The sequence below is a fragment of the Macaca thibetana genome, chromosome 9, assembly GCF_024542745.1.
Source record: "Macaca thibetana thibetana isolate TM-01 chromosome 9, ASM2454274v1, whole genome shotgun sequence".
Taxonomy (NCBI): Eukaryota; Metazoa; Chordata; class Mammalia; order Primates; family Cercopithecidae; genus Macaca; species Macaca thibetana.
This window is the reverse complement of record NC_065586.1, coordinates 107,102,303-107,124,648: the sequence shown is the minus strand read 5'-3', so window position 1 is coordinate 107,124,648 and position 22,346 is coordinate 107,102,303. Positions and strand designations below refer to the sequence as shown.

Sequence of the window (22,346 nt, the reverse complement as noted above, 5' to 3'; positions counted from 1 at the left end):
TACTTAATCCAAAAGAAAGCATGAGAGGAAGGGAAAAAAGGAACAAGTGGCTGTCAGGCAGGACAGAAACACAAGACCCAACTATATGCTGTTTACAAAACCCATTTTAAAAAGCTAGAAAAAGGTATACAATGCAAGCACTGTATGACACCGCTGAATGTAAAACATTAACAACCAACTTGACCTTGCTGATATTTTACAATCCTCCAAAAAACAGCAGAATATACAGTCTTTTCTTCAACTGCATTTAGAACACCTATCAAGACAAGCCCTATTTTATAAATCAAAGCAAAAAAAAAAAAAAAAAAAATCTGAAAACCTCTCTCACATATTTGGAAACTGAACAATTAACTTCTTAATAATCCATGGATCAGAGAATAACAAGGGATATTTAGAAAATATTTTGAATAATGAAAAGACAACCTACCAAAATTTGTGTGCTACTAAAAAAGTACTTTGAGGGAAATTTCTAGCTATGAAATAGTTATATAATGAAAGAATAAAGGCCTGAAATCAATCTAAACCACCAATTTAAGAAAACAAAGAAAATCGTATTAAGCCCAAGGAATTAAAAATAAAAACAAGAAAGCATAAAAACAAAAGATTTTTTAAAAGATCAACAAAACTGATACACATCAAGCCAAACTGATAAGCAAAGAGAGCAGTCCCAAATTACCAATTTCAAGATAGAAAAGGGAACATCACTATATATATATATATATATATATATATATATATATATATATGGAACATTAAAAGCTTAACAAAAATATGAACTTTAAGCCAATAAAATCAACAAACTGCACAAAATAGACAAATGCCCTGACAGATCAAAACACAAATTTTCAATAGAGAACAAATAGAAAACATGAGTAACTATGTGTCTATTAAATAAACTGAATTTGAAATTCAAAACTTGTCCATACACACACAAAAAACCCTACTCCCAGATTGTATGGCTGATAAATTCTACCAAACATTTAAGGAGGAAATAATACTAATTCTGCACAAACCCTTCTAGAATATAAAACAAAAGAGGAAGAAACATGTCTCAACTCATTCTATGATACGAGGACATTATTACCCTGATACCAAACCATGACCAAAATTTTTAAAAAAGAAAGTAAAATTACAGATCAATATCAATGATGAATACAGATTTTAAAATCCTTAACAAAATTTTAGTATATTAAATCTAGAAATATATAAAAAGGCCCTTTGAAAATGTACCTAGTAGGCAATCAAAGATTGGTAAATGAGTAATTTAGGTTTGTTTCACGGTTATAAACTCTCCTTTACTCTTACTTGACTCACATTTAGGATTCTTACATTCTAAAATAACCCTTGTTCTTTATAGGGATATTTTTCAAATATTCAGAGTTTAGCTCTATAACATAGCAAATCTTAATAAAATACATTTGTAAAACTATGTAATTAAAAAGAGTTGGAAATACTCATCCCACAAGTTTGAACAGATTTAGAGAGGTCAGATTTTATAACAGAACATTATTTATACTTGTCTTAAAAGCTTAATTATCCCTTTTCATTACAAAGACGACTTCAGGGACTCTTCTAAGCAAGTGTTTCTGCAACTAAGGGACATGGACAAGTGACAATGTTCCTCTGACTTTGTAACATGCTGTCTTTAGGGTACCATGTCTGTCCCCCTCTCTTTCCCGTATCTCAGCCAAATGGAAAGTAAACTGTCTCCTTTGAACCTATCAAATCCTTCTAAAACAGTTCAAGTGCTATTTTTCTGTGTTCTTTTTTTTTTTCCTCCTGAGACAGGGTCTCTGCCACCCAGGCTGGACTACAGTGGCGAGGTCACAGCTCACTGCAGCTTCAACCTGCTGGCTCACGTGACTCTGACTCTCCCACCTCAACCTCATGCGTAGCTGGGACTGTGGGTGTGTGCCAGCATGCCCAGCTACTTTTTTGTAGAGATGGGGTTTTGCCATGTTGCCCAGGCTGGTTTCAAACTCCTGGGCTCAAGTAATCCACCTGCCTTGGCCTCCCAAAGTGCTATTCTGTGTTCTTTTTTTGCCTCCTTTAGCAATAATAACTTCTCTGGGTTTTTGTTGTTTGGTGAAAAGCATGACAATTTCATAACAGTAATAAGTAAACAGTTCATTTATAGGTTTCTAATGTTTCATGCTGGTTCCCAGTCGAAAGGAGTTATTTATTAACAACTATGAATTCCCTTTACTGATTTCTCTTTCCTGCTAAAGTAAGTTACTTATTAGCATTTGTACAAACATTCAAATGAGATTATTAAATAATGTTACCTGGACCATATAAGCAATTGTATCACTCCTGGCAGTCCTGAGAGAATTTCAAGAATTTTAGTGATCATAAGTTACAATTTTAGTTAATACTGAAAATATAACTGAAATATTATAATGCTATACTAAAATAAAAATATATAATACTAAAATCTTGAAAATACTAGTTTTTATATATTATAAAGTTATAGTAATAATACCATATTATAATACTATAATACTAAAATATAAAATAAAAATAGGTTAATAGTACTGAGCTTTATTAAATTTCCTTCAAGCCACATTTATTGAAAGCCTACCACTTCACGTCTAAAAAAATTCACAGAAAAATTACATAATAGGAGTTAAACTAAATCTCTAAGGTCAACTTTTTGAAAAAAGTTACTGACTCTGTTCAATATGCTTTTATATAGAAATATTAAATATATACACATGTATATGTTGGTTATATGTACATCATTTGACTTATGATAAAGTCTAACACCCCCATATCGCAGAATAGTAAGAAACTGATTTTGTTTTCAATAAATGTTACTGAGTCAAATAGGTAATTTTTAAAATGCTGATTCTTAAATGTAAATTTAAGGAGGTGAAAAAGCTCTATGATGAAAACAATGAAAGAAATTCAAAGGCACCAAAAAATGGAAAGACATTCCACGCTCATGAATTGAAAGGATTAATAGTGCTACAATAACCATACCACCCAAAGTGATCTACAGATTCAATGCAATCTCTATCAAAATGCCAATGATATTCTTAAAAAAAAAAATGTATATATATCTTAAAGTTCATGTGGAACCACAGACGACTCTAAATAGCCAAAGTAATACTGAGCAAAAAGGACAAAGCTGGAGGGAACACACTGCATGACCTCAAAGTATACACAAAGTTAGGGTAACCAAAATGCACAGTACTGAATAAAAACAGACAATAGACCAATGGAATAGAGAACCCAGAAATAAATCCACATATTTACAGCCAACTGATATTTGACAAAGGAGCCAAGAATATACATTGAAGAAAGGACAAACCCTTCAAGAAATGGTGCTGAGAAAGCTGGATATATATATGCAGAAGAATGAAACTAGATCCCTATCTCTCACTATATACAAAAAATCAACTCAATAAACTGAAGACTTACATGTCAAGAACCAAAAATATAAAACTACTAGAAGAAACATAGGGGAAACACTTCAGGACAATGGTCTGGGCAAAGATTTTATGGGTAAAACCTCAAAAAGTAGGGCAAACCCAAGCAAAAATAGACAAATTGAATTATTTCAAACTAAAAACTTCTGCAGAGCAAAGGAAACAAAGACTGAAGAGACAACCTGCAAAATGAAAGAAAATATATGCAAACTACTCATCTGATAATAGATTAATATACAAGAAACTCAACAGCAAAACAATAATCATCATGATGATTTAAAAATGGGCAAACAATCTTTTTTTTTTTTTTTTTTTTTGAGACAGAGTCTCGCTCTGTCTCCCAGGCTGGAGTGCAGTGGCCGGATCTCAGCTCACTGCAAACTCCGCCTCCGGGGTTTACACCATTCTCCTGCCTCAGCCTCCCGAGTAGCTGGGACTACAGGCGCCCGCCACCTCGCCCGGCTAGTTTTTTGTACTTTTTTTAGTAGAGACGGGGTTTCGCCGTGTTAGCCAGGATGGTCTCGATCTCCTGACCTCATGATCCGCCCGTCTCGGCCTCCCAAAGTGCTGGGATTACAGGCTTGAGCCACCGCGCCCGGCCGGCAAACAATCTAAATAGACATTTCTCAAGACATACAAATGGCCAAAAGGTATATGAAAAAATGCTCAACATCACTAATCATCAGGGAAATGAAAATCGTAAGTACAATGAGAAGGTATCTCAACCCTATTGGAATGGCTATCATCAAAAAGACAACAACAACAACAACAACAACAACAGATACTGGTGAGGATGCAGAAAAAGAACTCTTATACACTGTTGGCGGGTGTACCATAAATTGGTACAGCCACTATGGAAAACAGTATGAAGGTTACTCAAAAAACTAAACAAAAACCTGCCATATGACCAAATAATCCGACTACTGGGTATATATCCAAAGGAAAGGAAATCAGTATATCAAACAGTTATCTTCACTCTCTTATTTATTACAACACTATTCACAACAGTCAAGATATGGAATCAACCTCTAACAACAGATGAAGAAAGAAAATGTGGTATATATACACAATGAAATGCTATTCAGCCAAAAAAAGAATAAAATTCTGTCATTCACAGCAACATGAATGAGCCTGAAGGACATTATGTTAAGTTAAATGAGCCAGGCACAGAAATATAAATACTGTATGTTGTCTCATGCTAAAAAACTTGATCTCAAAGTAGTGAATAGAATAGTGATTGCTAGAGGCTGAGAAGGGTGGCGGGCATTGGGGAGCAGCGGGATGGGGAGAGGTTGGTTAATGGACACAAAACTACAGCTAGATAGGAGGAATTCTATCTGTTCTAAATTCTGCTATTCCATAACACTGTCGGGTGACTTCAGCAATTTATTGGATATTTTCAAATAGCTAGTAAGGAGGATTTTGAATGTGTCCAATGAAAAGAAATGATAAATGTTTGAGGGATGGATGTGCTAATTACCATGATTTGATCATCACACATTGTATACATGTACGGAAACATCACATTGTAAACCATTGTAAACCATAAATAAGTACAATTATTATTTCTCATACATATGAATGCTGTGAGAATTGCTTTGTAAATGAAGATGATCTGGGTTCTCAAAAAGCATATACTTTAATATATCAGATAATTTTCCTAAGCAAAAAGGTTGACAACTAGACCCACATGAAATTGTATACTACATAAATATGTAGCATTTTATTGAACCTACAATGTAGGTAGAACACATTTTTAAAAATACTCCAACTTCTGTTTTTATAAAGAATAATAAATAAGGGAAACTTTAAAGAAAGAGAAGAAATCCTAAACACACAATTCAGAGAGAAAAGAAATCACAGGAATATTAGCAAAATACAAAATGAAGTTTATATCTGGTTTCAATGAGCAACAATTTCCTTCCCAAAAAAATAAAATCCTTTAAAACTTCACTGTCTACAGTTGCCTGAATAAACAGATTCATTATTCAAACTGACTATCTGGTGGCCCCTGCTCTAACCCACTCATAAACAGAGAATATACAAAAGCACATCTTTAACAGGAAACTCAAAGGAACCAATCAGTTGGGAAAGGAGGTTTAAAAAAGTGGTTATTTCCTGTTTTCCCTCTGAAAACATGGGTTCTTGACTGTCTTTGTGTAGAGTGAAGAGTCTTTTTCAAGATTAGAAATGGAGAAAAAAGGAATGGATCACTGATCTATAAAAGAAAGCAATGACTAAGGTTTCAATTTATCTACTTAACCCAAAAAGAGGGGACGTTTACTTTATTTGTCCATGCCTTAACATACAAAAGGAGAAAAGTAAGTGAACATTACCAAATGAAAAGTTTTCTTAACTACTTTCTGATATATTATCTCTGGCTCTAAACAGTCTGTTCCAGTATCTTTTTACTGTTTTCTGCCAATTTTTACCCATGTAATATGTACCACTGGTATCAAATCGCATTACATTAATGCTTAAAAGGATAAATGTTCTAATTTTAATATTTTTTTCCTATCAAAGCAACAGCATAGCCCAACCTTGTGCAGTGGTTAAATTCCAATTATATTATTTAAACTAAATAGTAGGCTCTATTTCGAAAACTCCTAATTTAAAAAAATTTATTTTTATTTTTTAGAGATAGGGTCTAGCTCTGTTGCACAGGCTGAAGTGCGGTGGCGCAATCATCACTGACTGCCCCTCCAATTCCTGGGCTCAAGGATCCTCCTGCCTCAGCCTTCCCAGTAGTTGGGATTTGAGGCATGAGTCACAGTGCCCAGCTGAAAACTTACATTCCTCAAATATACTGCTGAATACAAACTAGATGGCATGATTTAAAGTGATATATTTATTCAAACAATGAAGAATAAGCATCTAATATAAATCTAATATATATTTATAAATAATGTAGCTCTAATATGCATAAATGAAAGTTTAACAAAACTATAATTAGCATATATTTTGAATTAAAAATTCCCTGTTATGGGTTTCTGCAGTAAGTCAAATAAATTATATTAAAGGTGTTTAACACTTTAAAAAATGTCAAATTTTCATTTTATTTGATCATTGAGCACAGGTCTTATTTTATAAACATTCTCCAAGGAGCTCAGAACTTCTTTTAAATTAAAAACCCATTAAAGCAAGATCTACATCACAGAAAATAACTATTTCTGTCTTTCTGTTACAATAAAAGATAGCTCTCAAGAATTAAAAACAAATATATAGTGATCAGGAAACTGCAAATCAGAACTACAATGAGATACGAATTCACACCATAGAATGGTTATAATAAGAAAAGACAGATAACAACAAGGATACTGAGAATGCAGAGAAATTGGAATCCTCAAACACTACTGGTAGGAATGTAAAATGTTGCAGTCCCTTTGGAAAACAGTCTAGTAGTCCCTCAAAAGGTTAAACAGAGTTACCATGTGACTCAACAATTCTACTAGGTATATACTCAAGAGAAGTGAAAACAAATGTCCACACAAAAACTTGTACACAAATACAGTAACTATACTCGTAACAGTCAGAAAGCACAAACAACCCAAATGTCTGACAACTGATAAATGAATAAAATGTGGTACGCTCATATAATGAACTATTATTCAGCAATAAAAAGGAATGAAGTACTGATACATGCTATAACCTTGATGAGACTTGAAAATATTATGCAAATTAAAAGAAACCTGTCATAAGAGACCACATATTATACGATTCTATTTATAGGAAACATCCAGAGAAAACACTAATCTATAGAGACAGAAAGTAGATTAGTGTTTGCCTAGGGTTAATGAGTTAGCAGAAATCAGGAGTGATTGCTTAAGGGTTCAGAGTTTCTTTTGGAGGTACTGAAAATGTTCTAACATTATCTCTGATGGTTACATAAATCTGAATATTCTAAATATCACTGAATTGTTTATTTTTAATGTGTAAATTGTACGGTATGTGAATTATATTCTAATTAAACTGTTAAACCCAATCCTCCCCCCAAATCTTGTGCAATGGCTTTCAACTGCAGTTGCACATAAAATAACACAGGATACACTTTAAAAGTACAGACCCTGGAGCTACCAGAGAATCAAAATCTATGGGGGTGGTACCCACTTTTCTAGATTGTGGGGACAGTATAGTGGAAACGACCAAGACTTACATTTCAAATTCTGACTCTGCCAACCTAGAAGCATGATCTTCGGTAAATTACCTAATTTTCCTACATTGTCAGTTCCTTCTTCAGTACAATGGGAAAAATACCTATTTCATTGGGTTACCGTAAGGATATAAGATAGTATATTTAACGTATACACGGACAGAACAATGTATAGTATTATGATTCATGTGCTCAAACAACAGCCATTCTTATTATGATGTTATTTTTACTAACATTTATTTTCTTATTCCCTATAAAGAAACAGATGACGCAGACTTCTGCATGTTTGCCCCAGATCCATGCATCTAAGTTAAACTTTATAAATCATAATTCCTTATGAGAAACATTAAATTATACTTTTAAAAGCAGTTTACTTTCTGATGCCCTGCTTAGAATGAAACAAGCAACACTTACGATATTACCATTTTTACAGAACTCCAGCAATTACAAAAACACAAACTTTAGTAATGTCACTAATTATGGGAAGGAGCCCATTAACAAATTCAATGGCTGTTTTTAAAATTACAATTTAGGAATAAAGGTCAAAAGACTAGGTAGCCACAAATACAATCCATATAATTACTTAAAATATGCCAATTTTAAAAGATACATTCACTTTTTAATAAAAATGCTATCTATATGCTCAAGAACATATATGTATGTTAATTCCTAGGTAATATGATAGCATTTCTATGGAAAAAGTCCTTAGAGATTTGTGAATTAAAGTCAGACTTTTAGTACTGAGTGTAACACTTACACAAAACAGTAAAAACAAAGACAGGAAATAACTTTTATATTTCTATGTAGAAATTCAGCATTTATTTCTCCAACTGCCTGTAATTCTATTCCATACCACGAGCCATAACACGCAGGTCAAATTTTGACTAAATATGACACTAAAACAAGTCCTTCAACAACCACATTTCTATCTGAAGACATGGAATGGAGCATTTTCACTCAGAAATTCCTGGGAATATTTTAATATCTCATGAGTAAGTCATACTCTGTAGTACATTACTTGAGAAAACCTATCATAAATTTTCTAAACACATTAAATTAAACCAAAATTTAATTAACATTTGGATTGTCTAGTTAAGAGTTAAATGTAACAAGTCATACTTAAAATTTAAACCACATCTTTTTTCAAAGCTAAACAAAATATTAAAACATCCACAGAATATCATATCTTTGAAAAGCTGCAAAGCCTAAAAATCAGAAAGTTTATCACTCATTATAAGACCAATACTGAAAGCAACAATATAATCTTTATTTTTTTCAGAATAAAATAAACTACCTTTAATACAAAAAGAAAACATCCTTTAAAAAGCTTCATAATCAACATTTTATGACGATTTTTATAAATCTTATAAAAAGGGCCCACAAAGGCAATACCTTTATCAATTTTTCAAAACTGATGTCAATGGATTACTATATTCCAAATGTTTCAGAATGTTTTTCCATAATTAAAAATGCCAGAACTAATTTTTTATTTTTTACTGACATGTTCACATGTGTATATTCCCTATGTTTTTCTCCTACTACCAGGCTTTAAAAAACATTTTCTTTGTTTTAGTACAAGTTAGCTTTATATACAAGACTGGAATGAAAATTACCAAAATGCTAACAGCGTTGCATTTGCTACAGGTGACGTTTCTTCTACCGTTCTAAATTCTTGTGTTATTTTTAATAAACATGTAAGTACTTTCAAGATGCAAGAAAAATTTTTTTCCTATTTTCTTATGACACTGCTCTTTCATAAAGCTCTGATTTGTCAACCTTTTGTGGTAAATTAGGTAGAAAGTGATGTGAATTTAAACATCTTTCAGAAAAAGATGGAAAAGTCAGAGAATGAGAAAATGTAGTTTTCATATATCTAATAAAATTGTATCAACAGATACTTTAAAAACAGGTAACAACAACATGAAAATTAGGCAAACATCTTTTCTTCTTTAAATTTATTCTCCAACGAAAGTAAAAGAAGATTAGGTTGTGTGGGAAAGATCTAATTACATCTATTTTCTAATTCACTTTTTAAGTCTATGAAACAATTTCAAGCTGTGTACTATTAACAGTGCTGAAAATGGAATAAAGTAAACCATTTAAAAAGTTGTAATTTAGAAATAAGCTGTTTTTAGGCAAGTATCAGGCATTTTTTGATATGAAAAAGCACTCAAAATTATTTAGCATAACAAATACTACAAATAATAATAATCCAAGGCCTCTTACCAATTTCAGCAGGTAGTTGTTTAATTTTGTTCTCTCGAATGCTAAGCATGCTGAGTTTTGACAAGTTTTTGATGTCCTTTTCCACAGTAGTTATACGATTAAAGCGAAGGTAAAGAGTGGTGAGAGAATCCAGCCTATACACCACTGAAGGAATTTCTCTCAGTTTATTATGCCGTAAATCAAGCATCCGCAGCTTCTTCAAGTTATCAAGAGAGTCAGGCAAACTGGTAAGTGAATTTTCACTTAGAGCCAATGTCATGAGATTTACTAAACACCCCACCTCTGCTGGGAGGGACTGCAATTTGTTACTGTATAAATAAAGTTCTGTTAATTGAGTCAACTCTTTGATTGATGATGGCAATATGTGTATAGATCTCTTGGATAAGTCCAAACGCATTGAATTCTCTTCCCGGCATTTGTTGAGTTCTTTAATCACCTCTGCATTGCTGGATTTTTTTCTAGTCCCAGGTGCTGGGTTTGGCCGTTTGATCGTATTGTCAACTGAAAATGCCACCCCTGGTTGGGCAGCACTGGAGTCCTTCTTTCCGTCTTTGGCATCTTTCCCTTTGGTCTTAGGTTCTTTTTCTTTGCTCTCTTTCCCAAAACCTCCAGAAGCTTTTGCCTCCTTTTCTCTTTCCTTGGCTGATGGTACTTTGGGATCTTTTTCTTTAGAGTCTTTTTCTTTTCCTAAACTACTACTCATGGTGACTCAAGCCTGGACAAAAACTACATGAACTCCTTTTATTTTCCAGTAATTGAATTCAAAGATGAAGAGACAAAGATCCTACACAATCAAAAAAGTACTGGCTCGAAGAAGTAATCAGCATGCAGTAACATCCATCTGTTACATGTTGGATCTAAAAGCACTATGCCCATTTCTGATAATGCATTCCAACTGGTAAAATAGTGCTGGTCAATCAGTGATTCATTAGAATTCCTGAAATATAATATAGAGAGTATTAAATTACTTTAGATAATTTATATTAAGTAAATAGGCTCTGAAAAACAATCTTATTAGAGTTTGTCATTTTCCTCTGATTTCATTCTTAAATATTTATGAACATCCTTTATTATGTAAAAATCCATTTAAAACTACACAGCTTAATAAGGCTGGCTCTACCTTTAAGAAACTTGCAGTCTAATAGGAAGAGGTAAGAATGTAAGTTACTTTAGTATAAAATTTTGTAAGAGCTAAAAAGTGGAAGAAACCACAACAATAAGCTTAATATTTATTAAGTCCTTTCTATGTACTAGCATTATTCTGAGGAATTCACATATATTAATATAACACATACAACAGCCCGATGAGATATATTGTTATCCGCATTTTATATAAAGAAACACTAAAGCACAGAAATATTTTTAAGTAACTAACTTTGAGATCTTGGAAACATGATGGAGCCAATATTCCAAATTAGGTAGTATGTGCTCACAGCCTACGTTCCTAACCCACTACACTAAAACAGTTCTATCTACAATTGGCAGATAGCTTTAGATAATAGAAAGGATTTCAATGGTGGTGAAGATAGAAGGGAGAGCAGTCTGGCAAAAGAAAAAAAATGAACAAAGTGAAATATGTATGAAAAACAGCACAGTTCAGGGAAAGGGGCATTAAGAATCCGTACTTTAATAAGCACTCTATATGATTCTGATGGAGGTAGACCTGGGGATCATCTTTGAAAACCAGTGATAAAGGGCAATGTCCGATGATGTGAATATCCTAGGGACTGAAAAAGTGAGAAAGATCAATGGCACAGAGTTCTTAAAAGCAGAAAAAGTTTGCTGGTAAAATGACAGGCCGAAAAGATTGGCAAAGGATAAAAAGATTAGTAAAATATTTATGGAAGGAATCAGTCCTCCCTAAACGTTTTGGAATTTAAAATTAGTAATTCTTATTTTGTGACTCTATTGTTAACTCTATTTATCTAACTGATAATTATTTGGTACTTGGGATTAAAGATAAAATAACTTCTTACCTGACTAGCTTAAGCAGTTAAAACAGTTATTAGAATTTTGTCAGACTACCAAAAGGATGTGATAATGTTAAGTGCTAAGGATTCTGCTAATAATTTATTTTTACAGGATGTGAACCCCACTCTATATACAAGCTTGCAGTTTAGACAGCCAAAACACTCACATATAACAAGTAATTGATAAGACAGTATATTATTAAATCCTCAGATGAGTGGCATATGCTATAGCACTTTTGAGAAAATTGGTATCAGTGAGAACGGTTGAGAAAAGCATACAGGAAGGACTTAGGCTAACTAGTCCTAGATTAACGGGTTGCGTTCAAGCAACTAAAGGAGAGGCAGCAAAGCATTACAGATGGGTGTCATGAAAAAGAAAGTTTTGCCTAGAATAAGGAATGGAGCTTAGTTTGCACAGGACACTGAAAATGTGTCACTTTGCTGAAGCAAACGGTCAAATGTGCAGAAATAACAGGAACTGGGGTAGAGGATGAATAATCTGTAAATCTGAAACTGCACAGTGTGAACTTTACTGGTATATAAGATTCTACAATTAAACAAACACGTCATTATTTGCTAGCACACCAGGAGAGCTCTATCTACTACTACCCACCCCTTTCGAAAAAAAGAAAAGAATTATTTTGCACTACAATGGAGAGAAACTAAGAAAAACTCTAGAGATACTGATTCAGAAAAGAATGCTGATAAGCCAATATGAAAATACATTTACTAAAACCATACAACTGTAAATAATGGGAAGTATGCATAGCTAAAGGGTTACAGGCATTGCTTATCAATTTGTATTTAAGAAATGTCACTATATCAAGTTTCTGGAATCAAATTTCTATTTAGCAAGATATGTATATCCTAAATTTAGAAGGACACCTCCTATATAAAGATCAAATGAGATATATAAGGCGTAAAATCACATATATTAAGTACAGAGGATAGAACAAGACTATCCCTATTAAAAGGTAAGAAAACTTAGAAAGAAATAAAAAGTAAACTTTTCTAATGATAAAAATGAAAAAAGAAAATACATGACCTGAGATATTTGTTTAAAAATACAAATTTCCAGGCTCCATCACAAATCACTGAATCAAAGTTTTAGGGAGAAGGGGTCTAGGTATTTTATAAAAATAAATGCCTCAGCAAAAGCTTATCAAGTTCGGGAAATACAAGATATGACCAAATGTAAAATCTGAACACCAGTATATTTAATATTATAGTTTTCAAATATAATTAAAAAATAATGAAGGTTGAAGGTAATGGGTGGGTCAAGAAACTGTATTAATGGAAATACAAGTTATTAATAAAGTTCCCATTGAAATCTAAAAGGACTTCCCATAATCTATAATACTATCCACTGTATCTGAAATTCAGACTGATATTGAACTGTCTGATGGGTTTACTGCAGTGGTGATGAATTTGAACTAGTGACCCACAAACTCATCCTGTAGTTCTTGTACCTAATGAGATTTGCAGATATATATAGTTCAGTAATAGCTCATAAGAAATGTAACTAGTCAGAGAATAAAGCTTTTGACCTTGACAAAATCACTATGCTTTACTTAAGGGAATTAACTCACCAGCCAGACTTAGCTATTAACTAAAAATTTCTCACATCCAGTAAAAATATTTTTGGCCAAGAGAACTAACAAGTTATCTGACAGTCAAAAATTAAGTTCTGGATCTAGTTCAGACCTGAATCAGGTGACACTGTCAAACATTTTAGATAAGAAAACATATTGAGAGTAATCTTTCATGTTTCTTGGAAATAAGTTATTTATTTAATAGTTGTTTTTTAATCACTTCAACTCCACTATGTTTTGGGGGAAGGCTATATTTGCACACAATTTGAATCTTGTACCCACTTAGGTAATAGAATACACAGTACCCAGTCTCGAAATGCTTGAAATCTAGTGATAAAAGCGTAAAACTGCATCAATAATTAAGCTGAGGCTGGCAAGGAGGTTTTTATACTGGGATCTTTACTACCCCAGAGGACTCTCTTATTCACCTCCACCTAATAACTACCACATATGAAGCACTTGATATGTTAGCTCCCTTGAATACATTTAACCATTAGTGACCTCAAACAAAAAAACTATAAATTTGGCAGGCGTGGCAAATTTGCTAGGATTACACGTCTGTAATCCTAGCACTTTGGGAGGCTGAGACAGGTGGATCACTTAAGGTCAGGAGTTCGAGACCAACCTGACTGACATGGTGAAACATCATCTCTACTAAAAAATACAAAAATTAGCCGAGCGTGGTGGCGGGCGCCTGTAATCCCAGCTAATCGGGAGGCTGAGGCAGGAGAATCGCTTGAACCCAAGAGGCAGTGGTTGCCGTGAGCTAAGACGGCAGTGGTTGCGCCACTGCACTCTAGCCTGGGCAACAGAGAGAGATTCCCCAAAAACAAAACAAAAACTACAAACTTGGTGGAGCTCTGAGTTGATACCATTTTTCTCTGGTACATTAACTATATTCCAAATTATGAAAACTCTGAATTTCAAATTCCTAAGAGTTCCTCTAGTCCCAGTTTACAGATGAGAAAACTGAGGCACCAAAGTCAGATACCTACTAAGTGACTAACGAAAAATTCAAAACCAGGTCAGCCTGGTAAGGACTCGAAAGCCCAGATATATTCTTCCCCCATCCCATGTAGGATTTCGGAGATAAACATCCAAATCATGATTATATGAGGGTGTTGATTACAATTCATTTAGGCTTCTAATAGCTTCTAAGTCAAGGGTGAGCAAACTTTTTCTGTAAAGTGTCAGATATTAAACACTCGAGGCTTTGCAAGACAGATTGCTTTCTGCTACAGGTACTCAATTCTGTCATTTTAGCAGAAAAGTAGACAATATGCAAATGAGTAAGAGTGGCTGTGTTTCAATAAAACTCTGCCAAAAACAGACCTCAAACTGGATTTGGCCATGAGGCCATAGTTTGCCAAGCCCTGTCATAAGTCAGTGTCAGGTTTTAAATCATTCCTTTCAGGAACTATATTTTTATGCAAATTGGACACAAGAAGTAAAAAATGTAGGCTGCCAAATTTGGAAAGGCTGGTTATTCAAATTTAGTAATTTGGACTTTATCATGCAGACATCATGATTCTTTCAACTCTAATGTTCCAGCAGTATACTCTCAGGGGCTGCCAAGAGTAAATATAAAAAGCCAGTAAAGGACTCCTGAAGGAGAAGAGGCTATGATTACGGTCATATTTTAACAAAATTTACCTGACACTGTTAAGAATGATTGTAAACAGGACTTCAGAAGGAAGGCAGAAAATTTAAAAAGCTAATAATTTCGTGTTTAATCAGTGCCAGACATTTTCAGCAAGAATTCTCTAATGTTCAATCAGTGCCAGACATTTTCAGCAAGAATCATCTGGGGAGCTTAGAAATCCTAGCCTCTAATCCAAGAATGCTAACAAAATAAGTATCTGTGGTAGGGAACAGTAAGCTGTATGTTTAAAGAGTTTTCGAGGTGATTCTATGTAGAGGCAAATTTGGAAGTCACTGCAATAGTCCACGCCAAACATGATAAAGGTACAATCTAACTATTTTTAGCTACAGTATTTTGGAATTTTGTAGGTTCACTTTAGGTTGTCTCAATGTTTAGAGAAATGCTACTGGCATTTAATGGGCCAGGTCTGGAGATAAGAACTATCCTTGCATACTGTACAACCTTCAAATACCTACAAATATTCAACCTGTGTAACTAGGTGAAATACCTGTTTATAATTTTGAGCACCTTGAATCTAATTCCATTTTACACAAAAATTGCAGTACTTTTGCACTATTCTTTAAGAGTTATTTGTTATTTCTGATGATCACTGATACTCATACTGATCTTGGTATCCGAGTCACAAATATAACACATCCATATCAGTTTGCACTTCTAACAATTACATTCATGACATATGTACAAATTTTTGCTCTTCATTGCTTTCTGGTATCGTGCTTGAACACTTAAGTACTGAAACATAAAATGTATAATAAATTCTTCATTGTTTTCTAATATCATTGTGCCTAAGCATTTATATAACATACAAAATGTACAATATTTTTCTTATGTATCTCCTTTAAGAAATTACATAGATTTTTAAAAATAAAGTAGGTTACTATCATTTTAGAATAGTAAGGAACCGTTACAGAATGTTGCATAAATGGGATATTAGGTCTGATGTACTTGAGAACAATTGGTTTAAACTACAAAGGTACTAGGAAAACACAGGAAAAATTCTAGAGACAGAAAGCAGCTGGGGATGAACAGGAGTAGACAGAAGGAAGGGATTCAGGGTAATGTCTGAGTTGACAGCTTAAATCAGGTGGATGCAGCATGATTATTCAAGACAGGGAACATAGAAAAAAAGAAAATTAGTAAAATTTTGAACAAATTTATACTGAGATTCTAGTCTAGTCCACACTTGAAAATGTGATTTTAGAATAAAGGAGGGAGGTCTGGGCTAGAAATAAAGATACAGCTTTGGTGTCAACAGCAAAGGTTTGAAATGAGAATATCCACAAAATGCATGTAGAAGATGATACTGGTACTCTGCGGAAGATAAATATTTAGAAATGGATGGATGGGCCAAGTGCAGTGGCTCATGCCTGTAATCCCAGCACCTTGGGAGGCCGAGGTGGACGGATCACGAGGTCAGGAGATCGAGACCATCCTGGCCAATATGGTGAAACCCTGTCTCTACTAAAAATACAAAAATTAGCTGGACATGGTGGTGCACACCTGCAGTCCCAGCTACTCAGGAGGCTGAGGCAGAAGAATCGCTTGAACCGGGAGGCAGAGGATGCAGTGAGCCGAGATCACGCCACTGCACTCCAGCCTGGCAACAGAGCGAGACTCCGTCTCAAAAAAAAAAAAAAAGAAAGAAATGGATGGATGACAAAGCCCTCAAAGAGAAACAGAGGTACACATAAACTAGGAAAGGGTATTGTCAAAGCAGCAGCCAGTTCATCTATTTAAATTTTAGAAGGAAGGAGTAGTCAAAAATACACAGCATACTGGCAGAAAACTTAGCCTTAGAGAAGAAGGATCTTTTTTCCTTTCAATTAAAAAATGAGAATGGATTCAGCTACAAACAAATTTTGTTTGAAGGGAAGAGGAATAAGAGAGAGTTAAGTGAGATTATCATCTCCAGTTACATACAGAATCATATTCGTTTGGTGAAACAGAAGCAAATTAATCTGTTGAGAGCAAGAAAGGCAAAGTTTGCTAAGGGGTTGATGAAAGAAGTAAAAAGGGAATGGATGAGGACATAGACCAGAGATAAATAAAATTGCTGAGTCTGATAAATTTTGATATCATTAATTTGTAGTGGCATCAATCTTCAAAACTGTATTTGGCAATCTAAATTGTATTCCTAAATTAATTTAAAGTTGAGGGGATTCACAGAGCAAGTGTGGCAGAACAATAAGGAACCAGACAGTACAGTTTGGGCTGGCAAGGAGAAAAAAGTGAACCTAATAAGCTATTCGTTTCTTAGATAATTAGAGGAAAAGGGAGAGATCAAGGAACTGGAAGAGTGACTTGGAAATTGTGGGGGTGGGGTGAGGGGATGTCTTACCGATTAAGAATCTGATGTTCTTCCTGCAGGAGAATTTACATTTATCCACAAACATATAAGCACGGCATTATACACACCAGGTAAAAAACTATGTTCAATTAAGTCAAAGAGTTGGTATAACAGACGAGCATTAAAAAGCTAAAAAGACAGTAAATTATGGCAAAACAAAGCAATAAGCTTTCAATCACAACAGTCCTAAGAATTTGAGAAGAAATGCGCTGATTTACTCAAGCGCGTATTGGAGGCACTGAGTTGCTGAAACTAGAATACAGAGCTATTGATATTCAGGGCACTATTCTAACCAATCTTGCTGACTACAATAACATTTCTTATCTGATGAACCATTTGAATGGCATGAAAGCATGGAACAATACTACAACCAAAGGTACCCATTTATGAATACTGCTATTTCCAAACTTAAATACAAAGATCAGCAAATTACAGAAAGAAAATCTCTATTAAGTTAATGTTGCCTTAGGACAAACGCCCAATAAAGAGCTTGTTTTCTTGATCTCTGAACAAAGTTCCAGGTTCACCAGAAAAGGTACCCTGATGTCTAACTCTGCAGGTCAACTAAAATTTTTCTTTCAATTAAAGAGGCTACAAATATATCTAACTTACTTACAAGCAGCAGCTACTTATGAGATATTTCACTGGCAATATATACACATTAAAAGGAATACTTTATTTTTTTATTTTTTATTTTTTTGAGACAGAGTCTCTCCCGGTCGCCCAGGCTGGACTGCGGTGGCCAGATCTCAGCTCACTGCAAGCTCTGCCTCCCGGGTTTACGCCATTCTCCTACCTCAGCCTCCCGAGTAGCTGGGACTACAGGCGCCCGCCACCACGCCTGGCTAGTTTTTTGTATTTTTTAGTAGAGATGGGGTTTCACCGCGTTAGCCAGGATGGTCTCGATCTCCTGACCTTGTGATCCGCCCATCTTGGCCTCCCAAAGTGCTGGGATTACAGGCTTGAGCCATAGTTTGTTATTTAAAAAAAAGGATTTTGCCCACAGCCCAATCATTTATTTTTTATTTCTCATAAACATGAAATACATAATGATTATATAAGGTAACGGAAGCAGACAATCTAAACCCAAGCAGATCAAGATAAATGTAAGATTTACAACATTCATGTTATACAAGACTATCATTTTTTAACACGTAAGAAGAGTTTTCAAACTGGAAAAGTCTTCAACTTTTTATTCCACAATTTCAACATATTTTAGGACAAGGAGTGCTGCTGTGAAAAACAAAGATTTTTTAAAAAGCAGCAAAGTATCACAGGACATTAGGCAAATAAGCAGAATTGCAAGCAGTTATATCCAAAGAAGCGGAGTGGTCTTAAGGTATAAAATGTTGCCAGGAGTTTGAGACCTGCCTGGCCAACATGGTGACACCCAGTCTCTACTAATAATACAAAAAAAAATTAGCCGGGTGCGCTGGCGCACACCTGTGATCCCAGCTACTCGGGAGACTGAGCTGGAGAATCACTTGAACCCTGGATGCAGAGGCTGCAGTGAGCGGAGACTCCAGGCACTCCAGGTGGAGTGCAGTGAGCGCCACTGTACTCCAGCCTGGGTGACAAGAGTGAAACTCTGTTTCAAAAAAAAAAATTAAACGTAAAAAACCTGTTGGATGCACAGGAGTCATTTCAGGCAGTTAGGCACATGCAGATAGCAGAGGAAGCTATTACAGGTGACTCTGCAAAGCCTACACTTTAATTCTCTACATGTGTCAGTGCATGTGCTACCCATACATACCCATATATTTGGGTTGCTTGACCCATGTACTTAAAAAGCATATATTTAATAAGGTTTCCATCATTTACAACTCTGTCGTATCTTCCAATTTTGATGACAATGACCTTTAAATTATCTGATATTATTTTATTTGCTTAACTGTTCCTTATGCCTTTATACCCTTCCTTCCCCCTAACTCTTCAATGAGAACAGGAACTTTGTTCAGTGTTGAATGAACATTGTAATATCAGAAAATAAAACATGTAATTAAGTCTCATATTTCCATTTCTACTCTAGGACAATGTGCTTTAGTAAAAAAGAAATTATAATATTTTGGTTGAAACAAAAATTACAGAAAACAGAGCAATGACATAAAGTCATATTTATGTATTTCTTGGTTAAAAGATTCTGTTTTCCCCCTGAATTCCCTTTCACACTACAGGTTAACAGATGTCCCACACATGATATTGCAAGTAAGAATTTATTAAGTCAGCAGTTAATGAGTCTACACAAAATTCTGCATACAGAGACCTCAATAAGTGTCTTTTAAACTGAACTGAGATAATCAATAGATTTTCCCCCCAATCTCTCTAAAAACCTCCTACCTCATTTGCATCAGACTTGATTTCCTTCCCAATCAGATCTTTATCCCAAACTGCTCCATTTCAGTAAAAGACAACATTCGGTTAAGCAAGAAACTTAAGAAACTTAAGAGTTATTCCTATTCCTCCTTCATTTCCCATATCCAAACCTTTGGCAAGCATGGTGGACTTTAGTAAAAATGAATCACAAATCGTCTACTCTCCACATTCATTGCCTTCACTGTACTCCAGGCTCTCATCATCTCTCTTGAACTACCTTGGCCTGCTGATTCCCACATACTTTAAATCCATTCTCCAAAAAGTGAACAAAGCACTTTTTATCCAAATAGTTCAAATTACTCTCCTGCTCAAATTCTATAATGGCTTTCCACTGTAAGCAGCACAAAATGTTACAGAGGACCAGAAATGGCTAATTTTTCAAATATTAATTGAAGAAAAGACATCTTAGAGTTGCTCCATTAAATCTCAAAATGAACATATTTTAGGAAAAGGTTTCCCTGCCTGTCTCTTCAAACTTATCTCTTATCAATCTCTCATTGGCTTACTATCCCAGTCACACTGCTCTTTCTGTTCCTTGAAAACACCAATTTCTTTCCTACTTCAAGTACTTGTCCCTGTTGCCTCTGCCTGGAATGTTATTCCCCTATTTTCACATGGCTGACTCTTTTATTAATATTTAGGATTCACCTCAAGCTTCACCCCTTAAATAAAGCCTTCTCTGACCATCTACCCTGTTTTATTTTCTTCAAAACATTTATTAGTATATGAAATTACTTTACTCTTTTATGTTTATTTGCTTATGATACATCCCATTTCCCTGCAAGAATGTAAGCTCTGTAAGACTTCCTTCCCTAAGATAAGAGACCTTGTCTGTCTTGTTCACAGATATATTGTTAACATCTGTATCAGTGCCTGTTTTATAGTAGTTGATTAGTACCTACATTAAAATAACAAAATATTTAAACTTTAAATTCAAAGGCACTTTTAATTTCAAAGTGATTTGAGAATCTGCTGCAAAGAAACTAGCTGATACTACCCCTTTATTTTGATGCTAATATAAACATTTATCATATAATTAGGTAGTGAATGAGATGATTCTAGATAACCAAGTCTTCTGATTCCATAGTCAATATACCCCTGCCACCCTAACCATGCTGCCTCTCTCATGTTAAAAAATGTAGTATCAGAAAATAAAACATGCACTTAATTCAAATATTTCAATTTCTATTCTAGGACAATATCATTTAGTAAAAAAGAAATTGAATTTGTAATATTTAATAATGTAAGTAAATATTTTAACTTAATAGTATATACTGTGACACTAAATTGGAATATAAACATTAACAAATTATATATAAAAACAATGGACTTTTTTCCTTTAAAAGAAGCAAACAGCAGCTTTTTCTGAAGACAAATTATTTAGAATAAAAGTATAATTTTTCAACAAATTGTTGGTCAACGAAAACTAAATTAATGCTTATAGACAAGCCAAATTAGAAAATAAAATGAATGAAGACAGATGACTTCACTTAGGTTAAATACATTAAAAAGTAATAATTATATATAATGAAAAATGTGTTTCTCCTTTTTATATTATAAAAGAGGTATCACTGGATATCCATTTTTAAAGTATATTTCCTTTTCTATTCCCCCCAATCCATCAAATATGTGGCATAAGATGGTAGGTTTAAATATATATATACACATCAAACCTATCAAAATATATATATACACATATGTGTGTGTGTGTGTGTATATATACATATATCAAAGATTTACTGTAACTACACACAAGTTATACAATCCATCAACTGTGCTCCTTGGTGTTACCCAATGAGATGAAAACTATGTTCACAGAAAAACTTGTACACAGATGTTTACGGCAGCTTTATAATTGCCCAAACTTAGAGGCAACCAAGATGTCTTTCAATGGGTGAATGAGGTACATCATAAAAAATACAATATTAATGAGCGCTAAAATGAAATGAGCTATCAAGCCACAAAAAGACACATTTTAAATGCATTTTAAAAGAATTTTAAATGCACATTTCTAAATGAAAGAAGCCAATCTGCAGAGGTTACATACTGTATGATTCCAACTATGAGACTTTCTGGCAAAGATAAAACAGAGAAAATAAAAAGATCAGTGTTTCTGATCATTAGAGAAACGCAAATCAAAACTACAATGAGACACCATCTCATGCCAATCAGAATGGCGATTATTAAAAAGTCAGGAAAAAATAGATGCTGGCAAGGCGGTGAAGAAATAGGAACACATTTAAACTGTTGGTGGGAATGTAATTTAGTTCACCCATTGTGGAAGACAGTGTGTCAATTCCTCAAGGATCTCAGGAAATACCATCTGACCCAGCAATCCCATTACTGGGTATATAGCCAAAGGAGTATAAATCATTCTACTATAAAGATACACACACATATATGTTTATTGCAGCACTATTTACAATAGCAAAGACTTGAAACCAACCCAAATGCCCATCAATGACAGACTGAATAAACAAATGTGGTACATATATACCATGGAATACTATGCAGCCACAAAAAAGAATGAGCTCACGTCCTTTGCAGGAACATGGATGAAGCTGGAAGCCATTATCTTCAACAAACTAACACAG

The 22,346-nt window shown here is 34.3% G+C and overlaps 2 protein-coding genes across 15 annotated transcripts in view; one reads left to right on the top strand and one right to left on the bottom strand.

Moving 5' to 3' along the window:
• Positions 1–22,346, top strand: part of BBIP1 (BBSome interacting protein 1) — a 1,212,900-nt gene that overhangs the window by 1,137,236 nt on the left and 53,318 nt on the right. The gene's annotated exons all lie outside the window — the stretch shown is intronic.
• SHOC2 (SHOC2 leucine rich repeat scaffold protein) overlaps positions 1–22,346 on the bottom strand; it is a 91,700-nt gene that overhangs the window by 37,453 nt on the left and 31,901 nt on the right. For both annotated transcript variants that reach the window (XM_050804408.1, XM_050804409.1), the window contains exon 2: positions 9,808–10,744. In XM_050804408.1, coding sequence (XP_050660365.1) covers positions 9,808–10,510 — 703 coding nt within the window. In that variant the 5' untranslated portion in view covers positions 10,511–10,744. The remainder of the gene's footprint in view (positions 1–9,807; positions 10,745–22,346) is intronic.